A 26,576-nucleotide genomic window follows, 5' to 3' on the forward strand; every position below is an offset into this window, starting at 1 on the left:
ATTGATAATTATTTCTGGGTTGATTGAAGCCTTGCTTCGTAATTCAGGGTATTTACTAATTAACAACACATAAATATATACACATATCTATTCTAAATGGATTACCGAGGAGTTGGTTTTATATTTTCTATTATTTTAATTTCATTAGCACCAATATTTGCAAATGATGTACCTGCTCTGATATGGTCACCTTCACGGTAATATATTAATATTAATACAATATAAAATATAAGTAAAATATAATATATTTGTAATATAATTGCAATGTGTACCTAAATATTTCTATTTGCAGTTGTTTCACCTCTCTGGCATATATACATAATTAATATCTGTCCTTATTATGGTTCTGTTTCACCTCCTTTCTCTCATATTTTGGACAGTTTCTTCTATTACTACAATCTCTTGTTGTTCTTTATCTCGTCCGCCCCCAGCTTTCGTTATTACTAATTAATTATAATAATAACGTCTGTCTCTAATTTTTCTGTATAGCTATTTATCTTCTTTTGACGCACTTGTTGAAGTACTCCCCTGTTGGTTATAGTAATACACACACACACACACCCATATATGCAGCTATCTACACACAGACACACATTTATGTGTGTGTGTGTGTTTTCTGTATGATTAACTATAACCAAAAGCATTTTCACTGTGTAAAGCCATTCCACTATCCCATTGCCTTATTATTGGACTCTGACCCCTCTCTTGCTTTATATAAACACTGTCAGTATGACCACTTTATATTATCTAACTTAATATATTTTTTTTTTTCAAAGACAAATTTCATATTTAATTAAAATATTCGGGCTTTCTCACTCACCCATGTTTTTGTCTTGAGAGAAAGAAAGGGAGTACAAGAATCGAAGGAACTAAACTCTACAATATTCATTTCAAGAAGCTTTTGACCCTGTAAAAGACAAAACGCAAATACGGCGATCCCTGTCAAGGCTGAATCCGTTTTAAAGATTTATCATTTCAGTTCCAGGTCATCCTTAATCCAGCGGTCTTGTGATTAAACAAGTTTCAGTCGAAACTCCCCTCTTTAAAAAAATTTTTTTTATTGTATCTGGTAGTTTAATTTGTAATACATTAGTCAAATGTATCTTTTTATTTATTCATTTTCTTAGAGACGTTAAGGAGTGTGATTTAAGGGAAAATTTAACTATTGAAATGTTAATGATCGAACTATTAGACACTCTCTCGCCAAGCTTAAATGTTTATCGATGATCTGTTGGTGAAATATTTGTAGTATCGATGCCATTTCAAGAACATTAGCAGTGTGAGTGAAACTGATCCGACTGCTAATCGAAAGACTTATTTTTTGAAACGGATCATATTTTTTTTTTTAACATAAGACGCTCAGATGTCTTCGGCTTCCTATTTTCTTTGTCAGTATTATTAGGACAGATTTTTTGTTGCTACAGGCAACAAGATTCTGTGGCATTCATGCCTATTCTCAAGGACATTAGCTGTTGTTGTTCAACCCCAAGTCATTATTATTAAGACAGTAGGGTGTGACATGAAGGAGATTTGGTTGTTATTTCTAGCAAGTCGAACGATCATGTAGGCTTCCTCAATTATGGTTCGACACGATTGTAACGGATATTCGGCCAGTATCGTTATAAATGTACTATTACAACTTTAGCCATTCTTTCGATTGCAACAGTTATCGAAAGAAGGCCTAACTTTATTGACAAGGTTAGGATGGGTGTCCACCTATTTGAATTTTTTTTTCTACTAATGAATTATTCCAACCACTCCTTGTTTTAACCTCCAAAACGTTGCTAAATGAAACTTTCCGTGTAGGATTCGCATGTAAGTTAGATACTCATGTGACACAAGCAAACTGAATCTTCGGTGACACATTTTGATTATTAAATCAACTATCGATGTAAATCAACAACTCTCCGTCTATTTAAAGTAAAGGAACCATTTATGTATATCCTACTTACGAGGCATCTCGTGACACATGACATGGTTGTTACGGAAGTTATTTTTTCAGTTGTTTATTTAGGTGACGAGCTAGCAGAATAATTAAATCGTCGGACGAGATGTCTAATGGTATTTCTTCCGGCTGTTTACGTTCTGAGTTCAAATGCTGTCGAGGTCGATGTTGTCTTTCATTCTTTCAGTCGATAAAGTAAACTACCAGTCAAGTACTGAGGTCCATGTCATCGATTTGTTCCCTCCTCTCAAAATTTGCTGGTTTTGTGCCAGATTTAGAAAGATTTTCAAGTGGAGAGCTGGCGTCAGGAAAAAAAAAATCCTTGCTGTATTTCTTCTGGCTGTTTATGTTCTGAGTTCAAATCCTGTCACGATCAACTTTGCCTTTAATCTTTTTGGGGTAGATTACAGTAAAGTGTTGGTCAGGTATTGGCGTTAAATGCATCAACATTTTGTTTGAAATTTTGCACGTAAATTGCAAGAACGTTATCAGGCGCTTTACTAGTTCCGTAACAGGATTAGTGAATATTCCACTACTGATTGCTTTGCCATTCTCTTTTAACCAGACCAGGAAAGCAGTTTTCCTCTCTCTGGTGGCTATAGAGAACAGGATCATGTGGTTAATGAGGTAGGAAGATTCAAAAACATTCAAAAAGCATTCTCACCTATGTATAAATAAAACAGTCCTTCCAGACTGTTTTGTATGTGTCGTGATGCTTTTTTTTATGTGCTTGCTCCCCTAATGTTAGAACCTAGCTACACCCCTGCTCTCAAGGTCTTCGTTCATGGAACCATTGCAGGTTTAGCATGCAGTGAATAATGCATATTTGGGGAAAGTTTGAGAGGAATGAAGGGCCATGTCACCTGCACATGAGTTGGCATGGTTAGATGTGGCAGCTAGTCGCTCATTGATGTATAAAATGAAGACATTTGGGTGCCTGTCTGAATCTGGAGAAACACCAGAGTTGGTTGAGAATGGGGCAGAAAGAGCTCTGTCAACACATGCTGTAATGGTGTAATCAGATAAGAATACTCAACTACATACATGTTATTCAATGAGCTTCGTAGTTCAACTGATTGAACAATTGAAAACTCATGGTCTGAAGTTTTTACCAAGTTCCATTGTATTGGTGCAAATTAGTAATATATCAAGTTTGCATTTTACAGATATTTAGTAAGGATTATGTATAATGCTGGACTTTTTTTTCTTTCCTGCTTTCATAAATTTCCAAGACTCTCTGTCACCATCCAATTCCATTATTATGAATCTGAATTGGGAGCTTGAGTCATAGTGAATCTTTCATTAGCTGATTACACAATCATGGATGTGTTGCAGTTACTCTCTTGATAGAGCTTGGTGATCCTGACCATTGATCTTCTAGGATTCCTCTGCTCAGCATCAATGTAAGATGCACTGTTGGCTCAGTTGAATTCTTTCACAACTTCTTCACAATCCACCATGCAGCAGTTCCATGTCTTTGCCGTATCCCTGGCAGGTTGGCTGAACGGGTGCTATGGCAGTCTAACTATGCAGGGCATGATCATCACTCTATGAACTGTATTTTCAAAATACCCACATACCCAACTTATTACCAAATAGTAATATAGATTGTAATGGTATTTATGGAGTAGTCATTGTTCTTCTTATCATAACTGAGGCTGATTCACAAACTGTATTTAAGAGGCTTCATAAATTGGGGCTGATTTTCCACTACAGTAGATTCCATCAACTCATATATCATGCAGTATTATATGTAGTATATATTTGCTGCTCTTTTAGTCATCTTGGTAACAACACCTATCAACTACTTCCACAGAGCCTCCTGGGCATTTGAAAGACCCTTTTCCACTTGTACTCTTGCTGCCATCTGCTACACACAAATTCTGCTTTTTCTGTTAGCCTACCTTTAAGTGAACCTCTTGGGTGTAGATAGTTTTTTGGGGTTTTTTTTTTACAGAGTACACTATATGGAATTTCTATGTACTTACTCCTTTTCTGCATAAAGAGTACAGTCATTTCCCTTAAGGTTGTGGAGTCTGGTTGTCTTTCTAATTAGAACGTTAGTCTTTGCTGCTAAGTCTACTTTGAGGCATCTTGATTCTAGATTTTTCTTTCATATTTGAAATTTTTTCTCTAAATGTTTTACAGATTCAACTGTAAGAAATTAGGTCATCAGCACTTATTGTCATTGACAGCCTATCTTATATATCTTGGGCAAAATTCGAGTGCCACGACGGTGGTCGCCACGAAAGCGACGCGCGCCAAGGCGGGGTGAACCTTTCCACCAACTCCAGAAAAATGAGTTTTCTAGAGTCTTCTTTGTTTTATAGAGAGCCTTCAAAAGTCAGTTCAACTTGTTCTACTTTGAATAACTAATGGAATATTTAACATATGTTTCAGTATCATTTGTTGTACAAATATACATTTTCTAAAGTTGATTGTTTGAAGATTGCAGCAAATATGTAGAATAGCTGCAGGTTTTATACATTTCATTGATGAGTGCTTTTGTTCTGAAAATGGTCATTAGTCCATTTAGGTTTCACACAATTGCTCATTCATTTACTTTAATTTATTGATTGATAAGGTTAAGTAAATTGTAGCAACAGTACATATATCTGCTAGTAGCTATTGGAATCATTTTAGACAAGAATAAGAGAATTTCTAAATTATTTTGCTATACATCGGAGTTAATACCATTCAGCTGCTAATATATCTAATTTCTTTATAAAATCCTAGGGATAATGATGAGAATTAGAATATAATAACAGTAAAATAATGTTTAAGTTATGGAATTAATTTATATGTATGAGTCATCTGATTGGTTAATTTAGTTTTGTTTGAACACAAGATTGATATTACTGTTATAAAATGCTTGGGATTGGAAACTGTTTTGTTTGTATCCTATTTCAGTGAAGGTGCATGGCTCAGTGTTTAGTGAGTCAGGCTCACAATCATGAGGTAGTGAGTTTGATTCCTGGACCCAGCTGTGTGTTGTGTTCTTGAACAAGACACTTTATTTCATGTTGCTCCAGTTCACTCAGCTGTAGAAATGAGTTGCAACATCACTGGTGCCCAGCTGTATTGGCCTTTGCTTTTCCCTTGGATAACTCGGTGGCATGGAGAGGGGGAGGTATGCATAGGTGATTGCTGGTCTTCCATAAACAACTTTGCCTGGATTTGTGCCTCGGAGGGTAACTTTCTAGGTGCAATCTCACAGTCATTCATGACTGGAGGGGGTCTTTACCCATTTCCCTTTTTCAGTGAATATTCTTATCTGTACTTCCAAACTATGGTTCCACCTGGCTATGGTTATAATTAGGGAATACAGATAGATAGCCCATTTGGATATTAAATGGGAAATCACCCACCTTTACATAATGCAGTAGAGTCCTGTATCTCTCCTTCAGTAAGACACTTGTTTCTGTCTGTCTATCATATTTTAGCTTCTCAACAGCTGGTATAAAGCTGCCTCCCTCTCTACTACAGCCTCAGAGGGTGCTTTTTTGTTGTGTGAATTTACTAGTATTGGCTGCAAGAAAAAAAAGCATCCAGTACATTCTGTAAAGTGATTGGCATTAGAAAAGGCATCGACTGTAGAAACCATACCAAAGCAGACTAAAGCTTTACACAATTCTCTAGCTTATCAGTTCCTTTTGAATAACCCAATGCATGGAAGATGGACATTAAATGAGGATAGTGAAAATTTATTTGGTTAACAATGCACATGATTCTATTTTAAGTGAAAGTGCCTGTATTTATTTACACAATATGATTTACTATTTGGTGGTGCATTCCTATGCAGTAAGATACATTATCACCATGGTGTTTGCTTTTTCTATGCTGGCATGAGTTGAACACGATTTCTTGTAGTAGCTCATGGTCAAGTGCCCTTCCTGGTGCCAACACTTGATTTTCAAGCAAAATATCCCACTGGTCTTCGTGTGTCAAACTTCGTAACTATGGAGCATAAACATCACTGTTGCCCAAGTGGTGTCAATGCAAAGACACATATGTGTGTGTGTATAATATATATATATATATATGCATATAGATGTGTGCACACACACACATATATATACATGCACACGCAGTGGGTTTCTGTACAATTTCTGTTTACTAAATTTCATTCATGAAGTATTAGTTGATTTGAGGCTATAAAAAAAAACTAACTCTGCAGTGGGATTGAACCTGAAAACCACTTAAGCTGCAAAGCTAACTGCAAAACTACACATCCACCTTTATTGGCATATTACTGAAATGATTAGCAATAAAAAAAATATAATAAAATAAAACCTTTCATTCATTGTTAACAGCATTGGTCTTAAAACATCTGTATCAGTGAAACAACTTACAAGAAATTAACTTCCTGAAAAATACCTTCCCAAGAAACAAATAGCTGTAACTTTAACCTTGTGCAAATATAAGGTAGACAAAATCAAAATCCACTGTTACTTTGCCTTACTATAAAGATCTGGTTGACACAGTATCTTGTCACTTTAGAATGGTTTCCAATATTATACCCTGCACATTTCTCCCTCAGCTTATTCGTGGGCCTTGTGACTCCTATTCATGGTTCCTTTTTTTTTTCTTTATTTTTTTATTTTTAGAATGTATTTAAGAATTGGAGGTTCTTCCTGTCAACAAACCTTTTAGTTGCCTTTTTACAGCCTTCAACTATACTAAGCAACTATTGTAAAACTGGGCTGCACAAAAGCAACTATGCATATTTTTCAACTAAAGACATGGACAAATAATTACTATTATGGCTGCCTATCAACTTATAGAAAAATTAGGATGACCTATAAAAATTTCAAAATAGGACACAAGAAAAATCTTTAAAAGTAGCGGAATGTAATGGTGCAGTCATTTTTATTTTATACTAGCAGTATCGCCGGGCGTTGCTCAGGTTTGTTTCGACCCTTTAGAATTGGAATTTTTGAAAAGTAAAACTTTTGCATTATGTAGCTTGTTATTCTCTTTAAGTGAAATACACCGAAATATGGCGACACAGCAGTCAAAAAATAGGAATTTTCATAGAAAAAAAAAGCACCTTTTTGATGTAAATAATTTTTGGTGTTAACATGGTCCAATTTGAATTTTGTCTTCTACGGAAGGAAGAGTAAGCCTTCTATCATACTCTCAATTTTGGTCAACTTGCGCCGCAGGGTCTCGAAGGAGATAGTGTTAGTTGAAGGCTGCCATACACAGACAACTTCAGCTTTATATATATAGAGATAGAGATAAAATTGTGGATAATCAAAAAACTAATTTTTTATCTTGCTCAGTGTTTTTAGCAGCTTTTATGCAGTCTACCTTCTAGCTGTAGAACCCCTTAGAAGACAAATTATGTTTGTTGTTTTTAACCTTTTAGCATTTAAACCAGCTATACTCGACTCAAATATTCTACCAGTCTTATATTCAAACCAGTCAGAGCTGGTCTCTTACGCATAACCTACAATGTCATTCTAAAATTAAACAATCTCATCATCAAAATCTTGAAGCTACAAAGTAATGCCTGAATGATTAAAAACATCATGAATAAATTAAGCAATACATTTGACAATGTAATCTGAATGCTAGAGAGTTAAAACAGTGTTTCTTAAGGTGGGGCATGGCAGTATACTGGTGAAAGTGCAGCTCACTTAAGAATGAAACAGAAGCAAGTAATAAGTCATTAAAACTTTAATTAAAATTTCTTTTAAACACACGCATATGCATGCACAAACACACACACTCACTGAATATTGGCTTGGTGCATAATTTTTTGTATTTCTTTTTTCTTGAAAATCAAAGTGAAACATGGGACCAAAAAAGGGGATTGAGAAACACTGGCTTAAACCAAAGCATTCTTTGTCTATCTAGTAAACTGAGAGATATTCGTTTTCTCTTCTAGTTCGATGAGTGACCTGCCCACAGTATTTATGGGTAATAAAGTCAGTGCTGATACCTTCCATAACAATTACCTGTTGCCACTATCAAAAGAGTCCAGATCCATTGTGATTTTTCTTCAAGACAAGGTAAGTGTTCATAGTTTCATTGTGTGCAAGTTTTTCTGTTTCATTTTTGATACTGAAATATCATTTTCTGCTTCATCGAAACAAAATTTGGAAAAGGAACTAATTTAACCATAATTAACATATCTTCTTTCAACAACCTCATATAATCAGAAACTTGACTGTAAACAAAGATCTTTTTGAATCACTCTATTATATATGATCATCTAAGAATCCCTAAGTCAGAAAAAAATATGCACTCATATATTTGTCATTAGAGTGGATACATTAATCAAAGTATTTTAGATCCATTTCAGCAGATCTTATCAATGGGTTTTACACTGGGTATTAAATAATCATATATTATATAACAGCATGGTTAAGTAATACCACATGCTCTTCAGAGATGGCAAGTATCCTGTGTAAAACCGGTTAGTAAGACTGGCTGAAAGGAATCTATAATACTGTATATGAATGAATAAGTGAGATGTTTCTCTTTGTATGACTATTCTAAGATCCTCAGTAACAGAATTAGTTGAATAATTACATTAATTATTGTATTTTCTGTCATATCAGCTTGGACTTAACCACCTGTCTCATTATGCTGACATATATAACGATAACGGGGAAGGTGGAGTATTTAAAAATGTCAAGGTAAGCAATGCAGTTTTTCTATTTATGTTCATATTATAAAGAATTCCTTATGTTGCTTTTGATTTTAAGATTTTGAATCATTGATGTATTTTGGGTTGGTAGAATTATTAGAAAGCAAAGAATTAAATGCCTTGTAGTTTATAGTCAGGGCACTTCAGATTCTGAGATCAGATTTTAATCCATGTTTTTCAAGAATCAATAAAATAAAGCACCAGTCAAGTACTGGGATTAATTTAATCAACTGTACCCTCACTGAAAGTGTATGTGGCCTAATGTTAATGTTAAAAATTAAAAGAACAGTAAATTGTTGTATCAGTAGAGCACCTGACTAAATGCCTTGGGGTATTTAGCCATATTTATCAGCATTACAAATGTTACTGGAGTCTGTTGTGCCTTTCATACTTTCAGGGCCAATAATACCCATACCTGTAATATACTAAAACTCAACTATATTTTTGCCTTTCGAAGTATAGCTTTGTAAAAAAATTATCTATCATAATAAAAGCGAAATCTGTCTGTCCATCTGGGATCCCTGTATTTCATAGACATATTATGCCTTTTTGGAATCAGAATGATCCTGGGATTGGAAATCTGCCCTTCATTTAGTTCTTGAACATCCAGTATTGGGATCTGATTTAAAAGCATTAGGGTTGCTACTTCTAGCAAGTAAAGCTTGGTTGATTCATTCCATCTTGGCTGGCGCTTGTCAGATGACATCAGAGATCAAGAGGGAGATAAATTGTTAATTTTATGTCGAGATAAGAATTTTGGAACAAATAGATCAACAGTTGGAATTCAACTTGGGACTGGAACAATAGAATGATTACATTACAGAATTAATTCTCATCCATCCTTAACCTGTGATCAAATACCACCGGGGCATGTAATCATTATAGATGTATTATAGTCGTGCTATTTAGCCCTCTGCTGGAGCTAACTTAAAAGTCCACACAGAGTGTGGCTTTTAGGTTAGTTAAGAAATAAATATTGAAAAAAAATAAAAGGTTCTTATATTTTGATTAGACGGTTAAGCAAAACATTAATTAGTATAGTGTAATTGGAAAATTGGTAATGGTATTGAAGAATTAGTATTGGTTTAACTTTGTTATTGAATAGTTTATGTAACTGGATTTATCCCACCCTAAAGATTACCTTTTGACTGTATTTAGACAAATATCTGAGGTATAATTTTGAATTTTTCTAAATGCACTTTGATGGTTTTAGCAGTAATTTTTTTGTGGCCTACAATGTTGCTTGTTTCAGTAGGATTAGAAACTAATGAATAATCATTGGAAGAACTAATTGAAGAACTGAAATGGGTGAAATAAATAGAACTAGTTTGTGAGACATATCAGTAACTGAATCATGTCTGTTACTCCCATTGTGTTGTTGGTCATCCCCTAAATGTTAATCCCACAACCTCCTAAAAAACCATAAGAAGGGTATGGTTTGCTAGTGTGTACCATGTTTTTGCTAATTATATTAAGTGCCTATGCAATGATGAATAGACAGATACCCTCGTGGTTCTCCCTCTGTTGACCCAGTGGAACAACCAGGATGTAACAGTCAGAGGGAGAGAAGATGGCATCAGTACTTGGCGAGTGCTCATTGCAGTGGAGTAGACTAGTCTAATGTGAAATAAACTGCTCAAGGGCACAGTGTGCTACCCAGTCCAAGAATTTAACCTGTGATTTTATGATGATGGGTCCTTCCTACAACTCAGTTGTGAAATGGAAGTTCTTCCCTAACTCTTTAGATACCAAAGTACTTGAGACTACCCCCGTTTGCATGATATTGACTTCCTGTTTTAAAGTGAACTGAATTAAAACCTTCCATCAAAATTTCCTGTTAATTTATGTTCCAAACACCAACTTAATAATGATTTCAAATTTTGGCACAAGACCAGTAATTTCAGGGGAGGGTATAAGTTGATTACATCAACCCCAGTGCTCAAAAGGGTGAAAAGCAAAATTGACCATGACAGAATTGGAACTCAGAACAAAAGCTAAGCATTTTGCCCAGTGTGCTAACAATTCTGCCAGTTCACCACCTTACACCTACTAAATCATGACAAAAGTTTTTAAACTAAAATAAAGACTGTATTTCAACAGAAATATAACAAAATAACAAAACTCAGGAAAGTTACATGATACAAATACATAACAGGCTTTGTATAAATCAGTGTCTCAAACAGCAATTAATTAAAACATACCATATCAGATTTATCTTAATTTAAACTGAATCCTTGATTGATTTTTGATTTATTAAACTCATTTACAATACTATTTAAATAAATATCCCATTCACCTTTTTCTTTATTGTTTTTATATTCATTTGCTACTCTACACTATTTGTATAAATCAGTGTCTCAAACAGCAATTATTTAAAACATACCTTACAAATTTATCTTAATTTCAACCAAATCCTTGATTGATTTTTGATTTATTAAACTCATTTACAATACTATTTAAATAAATATCCTATTCACCTTTTTCTTTATTGTTTTTATATTCAATTGCTACTCTATACTATTTACTACTTCTGTTTGTTGCCCTACACTGCTTAGTTTTCCCATACCTGGTCACTTTCGACTATCCTTTGGTTCCGACAAAAATCATTTGCTTTTAGAGTATTCATATTTAGGCTAAGACCTCTCCACATAATTTTATGTTTGATCCATTTTGTCATGTTCCAAGTACCAACTTAATGTTGAATTATTTTGTTAAATTGGTTCTAATTTTTATTATTTTTCAAAATTAAATGAAGTACAAAGTATATTTTGTTTGAAATGTCATTGCAAAAGGTTTATATTCAATTCATATGATACTTTCTAGAAATTCATGGAAAAGAGCTTCTCAACCAACTTGGCATCAGTCAGTAATCCAATGGCTGCAGTAGAAGGCTTGAAGAAAAAATTCCTTGACAACTTTATAGAAGTTCACAATCCACTAAAGATTGCTTCAATGAAGCTAAACACAGACAAATCTCATTTGTTTCTTGTGCACCTTCCTGATTTAATTGGATCTTCTAATGAAGCAGTAACTCTGAGAAACAATGGTATGTTACTTTTACAAAGCGGGGGGAAAAATTTTATCAAGAACTGTGAAATGATATTGGTTTCTATGTTTTGTTTTGATTTGATGTATCATTTACAGAAAACAAAAAAACATTTTTAGTTGTTAATTCATATTTTTCTATCTAATCATTCCTCTGTAATTAGATGTTTGTAGATAAATGTTAAGTGGGAAATATGTACTCTTATAAAATTCTTTACTTTTTGCACACTTAAATTAGATATAAGCTCAATTATTTCTACATGAAATCTAAATCCATTTCAGATTTTTTTTCCTAGTGGATATTTAATTCAGTTGAGCTTACTAAATATTATATAAACAGAATATAAGATGTACAATGATGCATACCAATATATGTTATTATTTGTTCCTTCTCAAGCCATGCCTGGCTTATAAGGGCCGGTTTCCTGGTTTCATAGGCATGTAAGTTCCCCACCTGGACGGGACTGCTGGTCTTTCACAGGTGACCTACTAGATGCAGGAGGAAAGAGTGAGAGAAAGTTGTGGTGAAAGAGTCAGTAGAAGTTTGCCATTACCTTCTGCCAGAGCTGCATGGAGTTTAGGTGTTTTGCTCATAAACATGCACATTTGAACCCGTGATCCCTGGACTGCGAGTTCACTGCTCTAACCACTAGGCCATGTGCCTTCACATACCTATATATATATATTACTAATATAAATTATAATAATGTTATTGCATAAGTAAATATAAGCTCAAACATCAAGTAGAAGTCTTTCTTGAATGTTTGTTTCTAGTCCATCTTAAAGTCATCTTTTATTCTTTTGATTGGCTGCTGTTTGATAACAGAGCTCATTGTATGTCATATTATGTGTCAGGAAGAAGCTGACATGCCTAGCTAGTATAGTCATATTAATGTGATATCTGGCATGGACACAGTTGAGATGCCATGGCTAATATAGTCATATCCATGAGACAGCTGGCACATTGTGGCTAGTATTGTCACTTACCGTATTGAATGGTTTGATTTTCCTTTTAATTTTATTTATAATGAGAATTCTATTTTAACAAACATGATTGTATATTAGCAAGTTTTACCAAGAATTCTAATGTTCTACTAAATGCTTAAACCATACCATTTGCATCCATACAAGAAACAAGGGTGGTTAAGAGATTTTGTTTTGTTAAACTCTTAAGCAGAATATATTATGGTTTGTTAGCATCAATTTTGGTAAAATAGTTTACTTTAATGCCTTATTTACAAAGTTAGTGACAAAAACAGCAACCATCTGTATCTTCCAATGTATATAGATTTCCCAATTTGCAAAATTCCTGTCCATTATGTCAACATTAGAAAATGGTTAAGAAACAAAACATTGTCAAGTAAAGTAATATGTTTATTTTCATAATTTTATTTCTTACATCAAATTTTCTGTACCAAGATGTGGGAATGGTGGGGTTTATTTTAGGGTAGTTGTTTTTTCAGCTGGATGTCTGTCCATCCTACAACCAACCAATAAAACCAAGGTATATAGAGATATAGATCTTTGCCCCAGGCACAAAAATTTGTTGCAGTAAGGTTTCACTTTACGGTCCTTAGATCAGCTTTGAAAGACATCAGATCCATCTATTAATTTTTCTCTCTAGATCTTCAACTGCTTCAAGACTTTGCCATTGTAAATATAATGTAACACTATAAAATATGGCATCTTAGTTAAATTTTTTCAATACTCATTGTATGCATTTTATTATATTAGATGACTTGATTGCAAAGACATTGAAAGATTTGAATCAAAGAGGCTTCCATTATTCAGCTGTGTTAACCGGAATGACTCCTGATAAGGTAATTTCTACAGAATATTTCTGAATTGCAATAACCATTAGCTGTATAATTAACCTATGTGATTAAAAAAAATTTTAATCTACTAATATTTTCAGGTCTATTAATGTACAATATTGTACATATATTTCATGATTCTCTCATCACAGAAAACATTTAATAAAATTGAAACACGACTGGAGTTGTCTCCTGTATTTTATATAATGATTAAAATATCAGTCATTGTCCCGGCCTTTTGGCTAAGATCAAAGTGTATTATTAAGCTAATTATGTCACCCTGTAAGTATTTCTAATTAAATTTTTGATGGATCACTGAATGAACTATTTTAACATTAACATAACATTTGTGTAATTTTAAGAACTTACTCATCAATTCCAACATCAATAATATGATGAAAGACTACAGTGTAAAAATATTCAGCCCTGCACAATTCTGTTGGACCTGGTTCTAAATATTATCTTGTTACTGCTATTGACCTCTCTTCAAGCATAAAGCCTTGCGATTACTGTCTTAAAAACTTGGTTCCAGTTGTCGAATAACTGGACCACTCCTGTGGGAATGGCTCATGGGTATGTATGTGTGTGTGCAATGAAAATGTGCTTTGTGGTTCGTGGTGTGTATGGGCATCACAGAGGGAGCAGGATTTAATGTCCAGATATACTTCATGAAGTTTTTCCTAATTTTTCAGGTAAAAGATATTCCTAATCCAAACGTCTCTGAAAGTGCAGAACAACTAGTCACAATGTCAACAAGGAATGTCAGCATCACCATTGCTTCATTTGAATAGTGACAATCATAGAATCTCAAAGATTTGGTCAAGCACACACACATGCACATATATAAATATTGTTATTATTTTGATGCCCACTCTTCCATGCTTGCATGGGTTTGACAGAATTTATTGAGGTAGACTTTCCATGGCTAGATGCCAACCTTTACCTGTTTCCAATTAAGGTAATGTTTCTCCATAACGTTTTTTTATAGAAGATTGGAAACCAAAGACAATGCTTGTATCATGGTGAAGCTTGTTTACGACTATCATACAATGTTAAGCCTAGGAGACAATATCACACACACACACACACACATGTACGATAGGTTTCTTTCAGTTTCTGTCCACTCAAAAGGTTCTGGGTCAGGCTACAGCTACTGTAGAAGACACCTAAAGTGCTATATAGTGGAACTAAACTTTAAAACGTGTGGCTAAGAAGTGAACTTCTTTGCCATGTTTCTCTCAAGAATGCATTATGATATCAAATTTATTTTCTTTATTCTTCATTCAGGAAGCTGCTGAGTCTAACTATCTGGGACGTCATCTATTACAAGCCAAGGAACCTGCTAACCAAAATTCAACCCCTGTCTATTTACCTTATTCCACTTGTCCTTTTTATGCCCAAGGTATTTCTCTGGAGGTATTTGAAGGCAACAATATAACAGATTATAATTTTACCAATTTAACTTCCCATAATGCTACATGTAACAACAGAACAGCAAGGTAAGTATCTAATTTATCTTTAGTAGAATAAAGAGTAGAATTAGTATAGTGACAGGCAAAATGTTTTGTGGTTTACCATTTTGTTTCTTTATTTTCTGAGATCAATCCCATTGAAATCAACTTTATTTTTTACCCTTCTTAAAATCATAGAATAATACTTTCAAGTACTGAGGGTATACATCATCATCATTTAATGTCCTATACCTTGCTAAAAAATTTGATTTAGATATTGTTGAGGTGAATAACACTGATAGTTAGAAAATAATATTAACACCATCATCTGGCTTTTGGGTGTTTTTGACAGTAACCATTCTATTGAAAGCATTCTGATTGGTTCATGCAAACTGTTCCTGTCATTTCTATCATACTTCCAGCTCTCAACACCTACTATAGAACCACCTACTCCCCCTTTACTCCTCAGTTGAGGAGCTGCTTTAATCTTGTGAGTTACATGGTGACCTCACTAATGCTGGTGCCATTGAAAAAAGAACCCATTGTGGTGTTAAAAAAAGTTGGCATTGTGAAGTGTATCCAGCTGTTGAAACCATACCAAAAATGAGACTTGCTTTGGTACGAGAGGCCTTGTACAAGAAGGGTGGATGCCAAATTTTAACATTTAGGGACAGGTTTACTATTAGTCTTGTTCTCTTTCCTCTTACTTAATGAAGAGCCAAAATTTCAGCAACCAGGCATTGCAGAGGGCTTCAGCTAGTCTTTTATACAACCTGGGTATGTTTTACTGCCATACCTCATTACATTTCATACTTGTTCTATAGAATCTCTCCTTTCATACAGAATAGAAACTTTTTGTTGTCCTCTGAAGTATATGTTCTCAAAACTTCATCTCTATCATCCTTGAAGCTTAGTTACTATTCTGTTATTAGTTTTACCATAAGCACTAATTAATTATACAACCTACGAAACAATTAGTTACCTTTTTCGATGAATCATCTGAGCATTTGATGGTCTTCAGTTCCTAGCTAATCATTACTTTTAAGCTGCTTCAGCACATCTATAGTTCTACTTGTCTGTCAATCTTCTAGAAGTTCCTCTGTACTTTGTGTATATTGTTTGTGCTGTTTACTGAATGTTATTTCTCTGATATTAAGATTTTGTGCCACTTCAAGTGAATATTTGTCTTGGCCATATTCCTAATCAGATTTTTTCATTGAAATTGATTTATATTTTACCTGTATTGAATAATGTATTCATATTTTACACTGGCACCAAGTCACATATTTGTAATTGATTTACTCAATGCAAGTAATGTGTCTGCTACTATTTTATCAACAGAAGATGTAAGATTTATACACTAAATATGACAAAATCCTTACCCCAAATCTCTACAGTATCTACCACTGCTACTATTACGTTGCTTGCTGTATTACGTGATATGAATGTTTGTATAGCTTATTGTGTAATTTATATCAAATCATTAACTAGAAAATAAAATAATAAATCTTGTTTTCAACTTTCAGTTATACATTCCAACTGCAGTCTGCAGCTCCACCTCTCAGTGCAACTTTTAAGTAAGTTACAGTTTTGTAGTTTCTTGATTCTGGATTTTTTTTTTTTTAATTAAAACTATTGAATAAAATATTGTATTCATCATTGTTTTTACATCTGCCTTTTCTATGGCTAGAAGGATATTGAGCTTAATTTCATAACCAGCTAATCTAGCAAGCGAGGCCTCATATCGGTGTGCATTGATGCCGTCGAGAGGTAGGCCCCAAAACGGCGCGCATTCTCTCCTGATGACCCCATACACTTGCTGGCTTCCGGTATACGGAGCTTTTGACTGGTAGCACTTGCATGTGCAAGTTGTTTGCAAGACATTTATGATTGTTTGGACAATCATAGTGAGGCATTATTCTATGGCCAGGTGGTCTTCCTGATGTCAACTCTTACTTGTTTTTTTAAGTATGGTACTGTATTCCTTATTTCATCAAATTGTTGCTGGACATTTTGTTTAATCCATTAGCATTCAGATGGCTCTGACAAATGTAATACTCATTCTTTCATATTGTTTTGATTTAATAATGCTTTATCTATTTGCTTCAAGATTTCAATGATATCATCATCATCATCATCGTGAACATCCGCTTTCCATGCTAGCATGGGTTGGACGGTTCAACTGGGGTCTGGGAAGCCAGAAAGCTGCACCAGGCCCAGTCTGATCTAGCAGTGTTTCTACAGCTGGATGCCCTTCCTAATGCCAACCACTCCGTGAGTGTAGTGGGTGCTTTTTACGTGCCAGACGAGGCTGGCAAACAGCCACGATCGGATGGTGCTTTTTACGTGCCACTGGCACGGAGGCCAGTCGGGACGGCGCTGGCAACGGCCACGTTCGGATGGTTCTCTTACGTGCCACCGGCACTGGTATCACAGCTACAATTTCCATTATGTTGATCGATTTCGATTTTCGATATGATTGTTTAATTTTAGAGTGACATTGTAGGGTATGTGTGATGGGCCAGATCTGGTCAGTTTGAACATAAAACAGGTTAAAGGATTTAGGATAGATATGGCTGGTTTAAATGCTGAAGGGTTAATGGAGACAAATATCATAGCTGCCAAGGTGGTGTCATTGTGAACATACACAGGTACAAATACATGTATGTGCATGTGTGCACAGGCACTTGTATGTATAACATACTAAGAGTTTCTGTACAGTTTCCATCTAAACTACACCTGAAGATAAGATACTTGCTCATGGTGCCACACAATAGGGTCAGTCCTAAAACCACTTAAGTGCAAAGTGAACTTCTTAATCACACTGCCCTGCCTGTGTGTATGTTTTGTTTTATATTTATGTGAAATCAGTTGTCTTAACTGTAAGCTTTGAATATGGTATTTTAAAGAAATTCACCTACAATATTTTTTTAATTATCAAAGCATAAACTAATCACATTCATTAATTAAAACATTTTTTTTTACTTTCTTTTATCTAGTGTTGAGATTAGCTTGAATTCCTCTGACTGGCGCATTGAGTCATTTGTTGTGGAATATGAACTGAATGGGACAACTCACACTCCTGGCTTGAAAGCTCAATTTATCGCAGCCCCAAAAGTGTTTTCTTATCATTGTACTAAGTTGACATTGTTGCGTGAAAGTCAAAATAACAGCAAAATTCATGTTGTAATCAAGGGGTTACAGGTAAGTTGAAATATTCTCATAACTTAGTGTTATGACTGAGTAGTAAAATAGATTACTATTGGGTTACACTTTACTCTTTTACTTGTTTCACTCTTTTGACTGTGGCCATGCTGGAGCACTGCCTTTAGTCGAGCAAATTGACCCCAGGACTTATTCTTTGTAAGCCTAGTACATATTCTATCAGTCACTTTTGCCGAACCGCTAAGTTATGGGGATGTAAACACACCAGAATCGGTTGTCAAGCGATGTTGGTGGCGGTGGGGACAAACAGACACATACATATATATATATATATACACACATACATATATATGACGGGCTTCTTTCAGTTTCCATCTACCAAATCCACTCACATGGCTTTGGTCGGCCCGAGGCTATAGTAGAAGATGCTTGCCCAAGGTGCCACGCAGTGAGACTGAACCCAGAACCATGTGGTCGGTAAACAAGCTACTTACCACACAGCCACTCCTACAGTTTTTGGACAGTTTTTTAATGTTTTACGACTGGATGCCCTTCCTGTCACCAGTCCTTTTAGTCACCTCTTACAACAAATAGACACATGGTGCAGCTATTCTAGAACTGTTGGTCATGTTGCCTTTGGTAAAAAAAAAAAAGTGAGAGAAACAACACTGAATAATAGATAAGAATGGTCATTGCTGCCCCACTTTTGGCCATTGGCCAGCTTGATCTGAGTTGACCTAGAGCTAAACAACAATACATAGCTGTTATATATTTTATTACAGATCTCCTTGATCAAGTCTGCCCTAGGGCTAAGCATCAACAATTGTCTTACATGATAAAAAGAACAGCCCACTTCATCCCATTGTTGTCATCATTTTAGTGTCTGCTTTTCATGCTGGCATGGGTTAGATGGTCTGACTGAAACTGGTAAGCTGGAGAGCTGCACCAGGTTCCAATCTGATTTGGCAGTGTTTCTACAGCTGGATGCCCTTCCTAATGCCAACCACTCCAAGGGTTTGATGGGTGCTTTTTACATGCCACTGGTATGGGTGCCAGTTATGTGACTGGGATCAGTCACAACTATGATTTCACTTGGCTAAATGAGTCTTCTCAAGCACTGCATTTTGCCAAAGGTCTCAGTCACTTATCACCTTCATGTGGCCCAACAGTCATAAAAAACAGTTGTGAAACAAAATGGTTGTTTAACTCTTTTGCATTTAGATTTCTTTGTCAAATGAATTGCTTATTTATTCACATTGTTTTGAATTAATCACACATTATCTTGTAGCTTCAAGATTTTAGTAGTTGGATCTCATCAGTTTTAACATAAAATTTAATCCAGTCCAAATGGACTGGATTAAATGCTAAAGGGTTAATTTATTTTTATTTAATTAGAATATGCGTTTAAATTGATATTGATTGATTTTTCTATTGGAAACTAATTTTTTTACCATTGTTTTTCTTTTTCCTTTCTTTTTTAGATTCAGCCTTTTGATGGGAGAAATGGAACATTTACCAACAATGTGTGGGATTGTACAGGTTTCTTTTCCATTGGTATTTGGATGGGGTTGATTAGTACACTTATTCTTGGTATGATTCTTGCATTTGGTCTGTGTATGATTATGGATATCAAAACTATGGATAGATTCGATGACCCTAAAGGCAAAATGTTTTCAGTACCAGTAATGGAGTGATAAAGTTTGAAATGATTTTAATAGTAAAAATCTAAAAACAAGCAAAAACAAAACAATCTTAATACAATAACATCAAAGACGAATTTAGTTCCAATAGTTTCGATTGTTAGGTATATAAAAAAACAAAATAGATCTTCTCAATAAACACCTTAGAGAGATATCTTCATAAATCAAGGTTTAGTATTAAATTCTGTGAATTTCACAAAATTATCTGATCTTAAATTTAATTTGTTTTCTAATGTTGGTAAATTTAGTGAATTACACTTTTTTTAAAACTGAGATTTATTTATTTATTTAAACTATTTTCAATATGAAATCTATATTGTCATATATATATCTTTCTTCTTAGTGTTTTTGTTTGTGAGGTTTAGGTTAATATAAGTTGTTTAATTATAAAATGCTAATTGTTTACCTTTTTGCTTTTAGTTTCTTAATATGTTTTGTACTGCTGAAAACATTTAGCATTGATTTTAAAAAAAATTGTTTTTGTCACTACTAATTTATAGGGTTAATTAATTTCATCTGGATTGTGAAATAATTTGAGTTAACTTGATGAGTCTTCATGGAATGGTGAATGAGCTGCATCTAATTTACATCTTTATCAAGAGAACACCTTCATCGTAAATCTCTTGTAAATAATATTTTAAAGCTGTCTTTTCATTTTGTATCATCGACCCATATTGGCCCACTGAATAATATTCTTTCTTCTTTCTATAAAGAATACCTTCTTAACATTCCTACTGCTAGAAGTCTAGTCTCTGCTCAAAAAGAATGTTTCATATTGGCTAATACAGCTGCAAGGATCAAACCAGAACAAGCGATACTATAAATTACAAAAGTTTATTATTGTTATTTTTTGTTTTGGAGGTGTGTTATGTCATTAGTAGAATTATTATCAGCTTAGTGATAATGTTCTGAAAATATCTGTAAAGTTGTCTTTTGTATGTATATATCGAAAAATGTAATTTAATTTTTTTTTTTCATGTTTGCATTTGAAAGAATTGAATTCCATTGAAACTAGTTAATTTCAATAAAAAGGAAACTCAATGTAGAATTTATTTTTAAAGTTAAAAATCAAAGTAAAAATTAACTTTTTTTGGTAATTTAAAAGTCACTCTCAGTCTCTCCCTATATGTGTGTATGTATATATATATATATATATAGACACTCACATATATACATGCATATATATATATATATATATATATATATATATACACATTCATATACATGTGTTTGTGTGTGTATATATATATATATATGTGTGTGTATATGTTCAAAATGTAGATTAATTTGTAAATTTGCAAAGCTCTTTTTTTTAAAAAAAAAACCTTTCCAAATATATAATGTATAAAAAAATTTCTCAAGAAATAGTTGAAAACGAAACTAAAAATTAAAGCAGTTAATTCAGTTAAACTGTATTAGAAAAATAAAAAAAAAATTTCCCAAGAATTAAATGAAAAATTCAAAAGGTTAGTCTTCCAAGCAATATCTTGACATTCTACTCTTGGAGTATCTAACTGCCAATAGATTGCATTGGACTTTTATTCAAGGAATTAATCAAAGTGTTTTCATAATCAGAAAAGTGTGTCGTAAGAGAAAAACTCTGTGATTAATTTCACCTTTCTATTTGTGAAATTTTGTAGAATTGGTTAGAGACAAGATATGACTTAGATCAACTCATAGTTTTTTTCTTGGATCACTGATACAACCATTGTTATATTTCTGGAAAATTGTTGCATAAGTTGTTGATATTGTTCTTTTCTCTTTTTTTTTTGTGAATAAAATAATGGAGAAAATATTAATTTGCGTTCAGTTGTTTTATTTCAGTGATCTCTATTATTAAAAAGACAGTAGGTTCGGCAGAAGTGATGGCGCTTTGTGACTGAGGGTCTTACAGTATCTAGTTAAAACTATTTGAAATCCAAGTAAAATGATACTAATTATACATTGGAGTGAAGGCATGTGGCCTAGTGGTTAGAGTGTTGCACTAACCATGGTAAGATGATGGTTTCAATTCCCACACAGGGCAGTGCATTGTGTTCTTTAATAAAACATGTCTTTTTCATGTTGCTCCAGTTCACTCAGCTGTAAATAAGTGACCATAGGATGGACTGGTGTCTCGTTTAGGGTGAAATGTTGTGATCTCAGTCATTTATATATCATGGAAACTAGGTAACTGGCACTATCCAAGGACCCAAAACATTGGAAGTCAATCAATCTTCCATTTACTCTCTTACTAGTTTGTCATTGGACTATGGTCATGCTAGAGCACTTGCTTGAAAAATATAGAATCTACCTCTTATTCAGTTTGGTTTTTTTTTTCTTTCATTCTAAATTTGAAGTTTTGAACCAAAGTTAGAAATCTTCATTTAAAGAAGTAAATTCTTGGTGAGCCAACCAAACCTATAACTTTGCTTTGGTTTCTTCTTGTGGCCATTGCACATCAAATACATTTTATCTAAGATGCCATGTGTTGAACCACTAAGTTTGGGTACATAAACAAGCCAGCACACATGGATACATATATACACACACACACAATGGGTCTCTTTCTGTTACCGAATCCACTTACATGCCCTTGGTTGACCAAGGGCTATAGTAAAAGATACTTGCCTAAGGTGCCATGTAGTGGACTGAACCTGAAAACATGAGGTTGGGAAACCAACTTCTTACTACACTTGATGGTTTTAACATAGAGGATTTGCACTATATAATCTTTTATTCTTAAATATAAAAGGCTAGTCCTTCTACAAATAATATTTCGTAAGTGCTGTTTGTACACATTTGTCAATTGAAATGTTCATTTTTAATAAGGGCACTGCTTTAAGCATGGGCCTGGTTGTGTGGTTAAGAAGCTTGCAAGGCGGCGAGCTGGCAGATTCGTTAGTACGTCGGGTGAAATACTTAGCGGTATTTCGTCTGCCGCTACGTTCTGAGTTCGAATTCCGCCGAGGTCGACTTTGCCTTTCATCCTTTCGGTGTCGATAAATTGAGTACCAGTTTCGCACCTGGGTCGTTGTAATCGACTTAATCCCTTTGTCTGTCCTTGTTTGTCCCCTCTATGTTTAGCCCCTTGTGGGCAATAAAGAAATATAAGAAGCTTGCTCCCCAGCCCTATAGTTTTGGGTTTGATATCAAATTGGTTTGTGAGGCATTGTTTTACTGCTGGATGCCATTACAGCTGCTAGTCCTTACCTGATTTTCAAGTAAGGAGTTTATTATTCTTTGCGGCTTCAAAGTTGCAAAGTGAGTGGATGATTTGACAGAACTGATTGCTGCACTGCCAGTATATTGCAACTTTTGTACAAGTGAGTGCAGATGTAAACATGCACATAAATATAAGCATGTATAGTGACTTCACTAGTGCCACAAAAAGCACCCAGTACACTCTGTAAAGGTGTTGGAGTAAAGAAGGGTAGCCAGCTGCAAACAACAGGCCACAGCAAACTTTGGAGCTTGGTGCAGTATTCTGGCTTGTTTCCTGTAAAAGCACCCACCTCATACTAGCATTGAAATTAAAGATATACAAGGTGTTTGGGCTAAATTTGACAATTTTTTATGTCTCTGTTTTTCAAGAACAGCTTAACATTGATGAATGGTTAATGGCATTGGAAAGATTAAAGTGGTAGTTATGAAAAAGTTACCCGACATGGAGGACTGGAAGCCATCTAAATAATGGTAAAGAGTTATCTATATCAGAATGATTTGCACTGGATATTAAAATGCCAACATGAATACTGCCCAATGTTCAGTGAAGACTGTAAGGCATGACAGGGATAGCTGCAAGGGAAACTTCAAAGCCATGGCTAGCAGGAAGGGGCACAGTAGTCGTTCCGATTGTGTCCGCACACCAGAATTCACCTAGCAACTGCAGGACAAGGTGATAGAAGATCTGAGCAAGGGAATCCGGGCTTTAGTGAAAGAGATGGATGTTGAAGTCACCACCATGAAACTGGCTTTCTACTGTTTGTACAAGAGGCAAATTCTGATGGCCAAGGAGAACTGCCTGACAAAGGCAAAGATGCTTCTGAACAATCTGAGGCATCTTGTTGAGTTAGGGATGATCTGGTTTACAGATGAAAAGAACATCTGCCAAGATCAGTTGCACAACACCCAGAAAAACATGTGGCTTACCTACAATCCATGATATCACACATATGAAACCAAGTTCCCCAAACTGTGATGGCTTTTGGGTTTATCTCTAGTGAGGGTGATGCCAGGCCACTCCACATCTTTGAACAGGGCTTTAGGCTCAATTCAAATAGCTATGTGAAGCGGCTGGAGACTGTAGTCAATCCTTGGCTAGAGATGATTGCTGCTGAAAGGCTTCATGTGTGGCAGCAGGATTTATCTCCTTGCCATACCTCCAAAAAGAGCCAGAAATGGTTACCAGAGAATTTCTTTGACCTCAGAAGTAATGTTTATCACCACATCAATATGGCTGTCCCGTAGGAACTGACATTACTACCGTTTTTAACCCCAAGAGGAACCTCCTCCAGCTGGTTATTGATGCAATCTGCACCTGGTGCAAGCAGGTGAGCAAACCCCTACCATCTTCAAGCAGATCTTATTTTTCTATACATTGTGAGCTGGAGCCGAGTACTGCTACCTCTAGCGGATGGGTGTCCACCACTGAGGATAAGCACAAATAGTTCAAAACTGTATGGTCTGGTGGTCCCGTCATCTGCTAGAAGTTCGTAGGGATTTGCTCCCCTGCTTGCAATATATATTGTGTGCAGATTGCATCGATAACCAGCTGAGGTTAAAAACAGTAGTAATGTCAGTTGCAATGAAACAGACATACTGAAATGGTAATAAACATTACTTCTCAGTATAATTACTACTTTCATCTCTTACAGATGTTATCTAACTAGCTACTTCACTTGTTCTTTGACTTCACTAACTCTAATTTCTAGTCTCCTAATTTGCCCAATTGTAATCCCATGGATTACTACATGTGAAGTGCAGTTGAAAAAGATAACAACCACTCTGCCTGCAACATCAGGGTCAAGATGAAGATATTCAAGGATCTTTCTAGGAATACAGGGGCCAGGTTCTGGAGCCGTCTTGAGGGCAGCTACTTTGTTCCATTGTAGCTATCATATATGAGTTTTGTATATAAACATGCATTTTTCAACCCATCTTGACTTCAGTATACACAAACACAAAAAATTATTTCAGACTGCATTACTTCATCCTCTGGTCTTTTACAACGAGACCAAAGCAAACTTATGACATTCTGTGACCAACACAGTAGAATAGCCATGTTAGATTATATTTTCACATAACAATGCTGGAAGCACAAGTTCAAAGTGCATCTGACCATGCAATGGCTACTTGTACATTTTTTTGTTTAATGTTAGAGGGGGCCAACAGAAAGACAGGTGAAAATATCTTGCTGGTTTCTGCTACAGAACAATGTAACAAGATGTCGCTTTGTTGATGGAATATCTAAAGAATCACAGTTTTCTAACTGAATATATAACATTCATAGAATTGTTACAAAATGCCAAAGTTAAAAATGAGATAGTGATTCTGAAGTAATTCTAACAACTTTGGAAGAATTTAGTCAAATCATGCAACACCATGAGACTGCAAGAATGCAGATTTTGGAAAGGTATTCATAAGATCATTGGTGGGAAAAACAAAACATGTCTGATTTGTGGTAGCATACCAAAGATTTAGCTTTACTTTGAAAATGATTAAATGTTCAAAAATGTACCAGGAGCTTGAAACTAAACTGATCAGTGATCTATCCATAATGTACTTCAAATATTGCGAGGATTTTAAGAGAGTGGAACTGTTTGTGGAAAAAAAAAAAACTGCTAGAGCAGACAACTTTCAATCAAATTTCCTACAGGTATTTTAACTGCACCAAATTTCTCTTTCAAATTATGAGTTCTAACCAATTACCAATTATGAGTTCCATTAATCTTTAGAAATTGTCTATTAGATTGTCACAGTAGTAATGCGAGAGAAAGGAAGTGGTATCAGGGTTGTCATTTTACATAAGTTTCCTATGCAGGAATGCATTAAATAGGTTGCTATGGTCTGAGTCGCTTCTTATTTAGAGCTTATTGGTTTCCTAGATGAGTTGGGGATCACATCTCAATAATATTTTCCTATATTGACATGGTTTTTATGGTTGGATGTCCTTCTTAATGCAAACGAATTTACAGAGTATATTGAATGCTTTTTATCATGGTACTAATACTAGAACGGTTATCTTCTCTGTGTTGTCTCTACTCATTCAAGGCAATGTGATAGAGAAGATGAACAGAAGAGAACGAGAGCAAAGACGATGGTAAAAGAGATTATGAAGGAAGAGTTGATGATAGAGAAGTGGAGGTAATGCAAGAGCCTCAGAGATAGACAGCTGTACGTTGGTTGTTGATAGGGAGAATAAATAGAAAAACAGCATGAATTGGGCGGTGAAGAGAGTGATAGAAGGGTGACAGGTTGTTGGGAAGTGTGAGTGAAACAGGAGGGAGTAATATGGGAGAGAGAGTGATGGAAAGTAGTAAAGATGGATGATGGTAACAGAGAGAGAGTATTGATGTCAATAATGAAAGATAAGCAGGGAGAGTGAGAGAGAGAAGGTTAGCAATAAAGAAGTATAATGGACATTAAAGGACGACAAAGAATGATGATGAGGCTAGCAGGGATTCATTGTCGTCATCATACATTTTATCATTCTTTCTAGTGTTAACAGAATTTGTTATGTAGATATTCTACAACCAGATGACACACCTGTTGCCCATATTCATGTTTTCCAAGTAAGGTAATTCACACTTTAGCTGG

The 26,576-nt window shown here is 34.9% G+C and overlaps 1 protein-coding gene across 1 annotated transcript; it reads left to right on the plus strand.

The window, feature by feature from the left end:
• The first annotated feature begins 55 nt into the window (after positions 1-55).
• Positions 56-21,087, plus strand: LOC115217537 (V-type proton ATPase subunit S1). The gene is made up of 9 exons (XM_029787264.2): positions 56-197; positions 7,839-7,962; positions 8,515-8,592; positions 11,427-11,649; positions 13,383-13,468; positions 14,750-14,961; positions 16,440-16,490; positions 17,913-18,117; positions 19,560-21,087. The coding sequence occupies exons 1-9, from the start codon at positions 97-99 to the stop codon at positions 19,770-19,772; spliced, it is 1,293 nt and encodes a 430-aa protein (XP_029643124.1). The 5' UTR covers positions 56-96; the 3' UTR covers positions 19,773-21,087.
• The last annotated feature ends 5,489 nt before the right edge of the window (positions 21,088-26,576 follow it).

The sequence above is a fragment of the Octopus sinensis genome, linkage group LG11, assembly GCF_006345805.1.
Source record: "Octopus sinensis linkage group LG11, ASM634580v1, whole genome shotgun sequence".
Classification (NCBI taxonomy): domain Eukaryota; kingdom Metazoa; phylum Mollusca; class Cephalopoda; order Octopoda; family Octopodidae; genus Octopus; species Octopus sinensis.